Genomic DNA, 3834 nt, shown 5'->3' with positions numbered 1-3834 from the left:
GTTTGTACAGTATAAAAACCATTACGCCTATGGAGAGTCCCCATAAACCATAAAAACAAACCTGTGTGTGTGTGTGCGTGCGTGTGTGTGTGTGCGCGCGAGAGAGAGAGAGAGAGAGAGAGAGAGATAGCGAGAGAGAGCGCGAGAGAGAGCGCGAGAGAGAGAAAGAGAGCGCGAGAGAGAGAAAGAGAGAGAGCGAGAGAGAGCATTTGAAAAATAATGTGTTTTTTGAACATTAAAGCATGTCAACATATTCTGTTACACCAAATACACAAAATAATGATCTTTAAAAAAGCATCATATGACCCCTTTAATGTTTCTAACAATGCCATTAGGCTTTTTTTTTTAATGACCTGGATATTCACAAACAGGTTTTGCAAGCTTTACAATAAACAGGGCTAATTTTGAAGTCCATCTGGTTTAAACACACACCTGCACACACACCACACCTGCACAGAGTGATGGCACTATTAGAACCCAGAGTGGAGACAGAATAGACGTCAGTGATGTCATACCTGTGCGGGCGTGTCGGTCTCGTTAATCGGCTGTCCGTCAAACCGGAATCGAATCTGCCTCATCGTCAGTCCCTGCGGAGACAAGCGCACACATCAGATCCGGCCAGTGATTCTCACATCACCACTCAGGAGCACCACTGGGCTTTTACTATTACTTATATACTGCTACAGTTTTTATTCATATTTTGGATTCACTTTTATTTTTATACTTTCAGTTTCATTTAAATTTTAGTTACATCTTATTTTATGTGATTTTGACATTATTATTTGTTTTTAACTCAAGTCTGTCATCTGAGATTTACATTTTATCGTAGCTTTATTTTAATTTAAAAAAGATAATTAATAATTATTACTATTTATGTTTATTTTTTTATTTCAGTTTTCATTTTTTTTCTTTACAGTTAGTAATTTTAGTACTTAAACTAATGAAAATTAGAAATGTTGCCTCGGCAACTAACAAAAAATAAGTGTTTAATCTAATATTTACATTTTATTTGAATTAACAATTTTTTTTATAGTTTTAGTAAACAAACCCTGCTAAAAACTGAAAAAACTAAATAAATAAAAAATCCCGAATCCTGAATGAATTAATCAATCAGACTGATTATTTTTAATTAATCAATTGGCAACTCAGTCTCAGAAGACGTTAATATGATCAAAATTTTACTATTATTCATATACTGCTGTAGTTTTTATTAATATTTTGGCCTAACTTTTATTTTTATACTTTCAGTTTTCATTTTAATTGTAGTTACATTTTAGTAATTTTGTTTAAATGATTACTATTTAGTTTATTATTATTATTATTATTATTATTATTTATATACTGTTATAGTTTTTATTAGTATTTTGGCCTAACTTTTATTTTCAGACTCTCGTTATGTGCTTTTGATATATATTTTAATTATTACTATTTAGGTTTAGATTTTTTATTTTTATTTTATTTACAATTTTAGAGCTTCAGCTTAAATTAGAAATGTTGTCTTAAGAACTAAATGAAATTAAGTTTGTCATCTAATATTTATATTTTATTTGAGCTTTATTTGAATTAACAAAAAATGTTTTAATAGTTTTAGTTAACGAACTCTACTGAAAACTGAATAAATCCTGAATCCTGAATGAATCAATCAATCAGACCGGTTCTTTTTAATGAATCGATTTGCAACTCAGTCTCAAAAGACGTTGAAATGTTCCTAAAATGCTAATCTGAAGACTTCCACAGCATCCGACATCTAAGATAAAGACGAATGATCAGCTGAAACCTCACGCCTTCATATTTATTTCCCGCCGTTGACAAGGATTTCCTGACGTCTGAATGAACATGAACCTCAGGGCAAACGCTGTCCTACTTCTGCCCCACGATGAGATTAAACCCTCCGCCTCTGCCAGGAAAACATGCTAGTGACCTAAAGATCAGGCGTCTTAACCTGTGTGTTTACAGCACTGAGGGAGCTGTTAATAAAGCCTGCTTGTGTTCATGGACATGAAGACTGTGTGGACTTCTGGTGAGCTGAATGGAGTCAAACTGAGCAGAAACAGTGATTTAGCGTCTCTTTCTTTGTCGTACGTGAACATTAGAGTCCTTGTTTTCTCTTTAACCTTCTCTGACATGGAAGAAACCTTGAACCGGACGCGCAGGAGCATTAAGTGGACATGAGGGAGTGATAAAGCCAGCAGACGGTAGGACTGTTGAGGAAACACATGGATGCGTGAGTGTTTATTGATCCGACTGAAGAGCTTTCGTGATTACAGATGGCCCTAACCGTCTTGAGGACCACTGCAACCCATTCACACTCAGATTAATACAGCCTGCTTCAGTACTTTCTCAAAGTCTTTGATTTCTGTTATACTGACAGCGAGGTGAGGGTGAATCAGGCTCGGATGTTTCTTCAGGTCATGTTCTGCGTTGAACGACATTATCCGTCAAATATCAGTCATTTTTATTCTTGCAATTTGTAGAAAGTACATGAAAACACAAACAAATGTTTAGGTAGCAACTGAATGCATTTCTGATTTAATTTCAAAGCTTTTAACATGGTGTTCTTTCATTTCAAAGAATGTTATTATTACTCGAAGCCTTGATTTCTGTGCAATTCATCAAAATGAAGTGAGCTTATTATTAAAAAGGACAAATACCTGCCAACAGACATAGAAAAATGAACTTAACTCAAAAGTAAAACAAGTTTTCATTCCCCGCTGACAGATATTTGCTCTTGTTTTAAACATAAACTTGCTTGATTTTATTCAGTTTTTCCAGAAACAAGACTTTATATCCTCACTTTGCTTCTCAACTGCATCTTGATTTAAGGATGTTTAGAGTTTGATGTTCATTTTTTGCAGTGCGTGCAACATTTAATGCCATGACTTTATGAATTTAAGACTTTCTGCTCTGATTTAGCACCTTTTTAGGGTCTTAATTTGTGAAAGGGTGACATGAGGCTTTTAAGAGCCACAGAAACCCTGGAAAGGAGGCCAAAGAACGCCTGAATGTAAAAATGGTACGTTCATGCTACTAAGTGCATGTTTATAAAGTCCCACTGCTTTATTAGTGCAATTATGCATCCTAGGTGACACTTCATTTTTGAGTATATCCTCAATATATGTTGAGCCACTGTTGAATTGTTCTGTGATAGTGAAAGGAAATATTTTCCAAAACTGGAAATATAAAAGAAATTAAACCTATAATCTTGGCAAAATCAGATCCGAAGTGCAATATCATCAGAACAAAGAATTGGCTACAGGCTTTTGACGAGATCTGGAAACATTTAGCTAAATTAATTGATTTGGGTAACACTGTCAGTTACTTTATGTATGTATAGTTTACAATGTAGTTTTGTTTTGTTGTTTTTTTCTTTTTCCTATAAAATTGTATTGATTGGCTTATTTTAATTGTTGTGCTGTATTTGTATGCATGGGTTGGTGTATTGTTTTGTATATTTTGTACACAAAAAAATTTTTATATGCTAATAATGTATAATAATAAATGCAATTTAATTAATAACAAAAATGCCGTTTCTGCTCAGAATGAACCGAAATGAACAATATTTAATTTTTATGATATTTGCACTGCATTTTTGTTATTCTTATGTTGACAAACAAGGCAAATTCTACGGTATTTCTTTAGTACAACAGTGAAGAAATGACGATGGGCTGGTGTAAAATTGCTCTGTATTTTGGACACAAACTCTAATATGTGTAGCAAGTTTTCGGGCTTGTAGCTGTTACGATCTCACAGAGGAGATTGTGTGACTTCATGTGTGTGTGTGTGTGTGTGTGTGTGTGTGAGTGTGACTTCATGTGTCTGTGTGTGTGCGTGTGT

General features: G+C 34.2%; 1 protein-coding gene across 1 annotated transcript in view; it reads right to left on the bottom strand.

The window, feature by feature from the left end:
- Positions 1 to 3834, bottom strand: part of sumo2b (small ubiquitin like modifier 2b) — a 10899-nt gene that overhangs the window by 2007 nt on the left and 5058 nt on the right. The window contains exon 3 of the mRNA XM_016496653.1: positions 516 to 587. Within this exon, the coding sequence (XP_016352139.1) occupies positions 516 to 587 (72 nt within the window). The remainder of the gene's footprint in view (positions 1 to 515; positions 588 to 3834) is intronic.

Source organism: Sinocyclocheilus anshuiensis, unplaced genomic scaffold (assembly GCF_001515605.1).
Source record: "Sinocyclocheilus anshuiensis isolate Anshui unplaced genomic scaffold, SAMN03320099.WGS_v1.1 scaffold62, whole genome shotgun sequence".
Classification (NCBI taxonomy): domain Eukaryota; kingdom Metazoa; phylum Chordata; class Actinopteri; order Cypriniformes; family Cyprinidae; genus Sinocyclocheilus; species Sinocyclocheilus anshuiensis.
The sequence above is the reverse complement of the archived record's forward strand: the minus strand, read 5'-3'. Positions and strand labels throughout refer to the sequence as shown.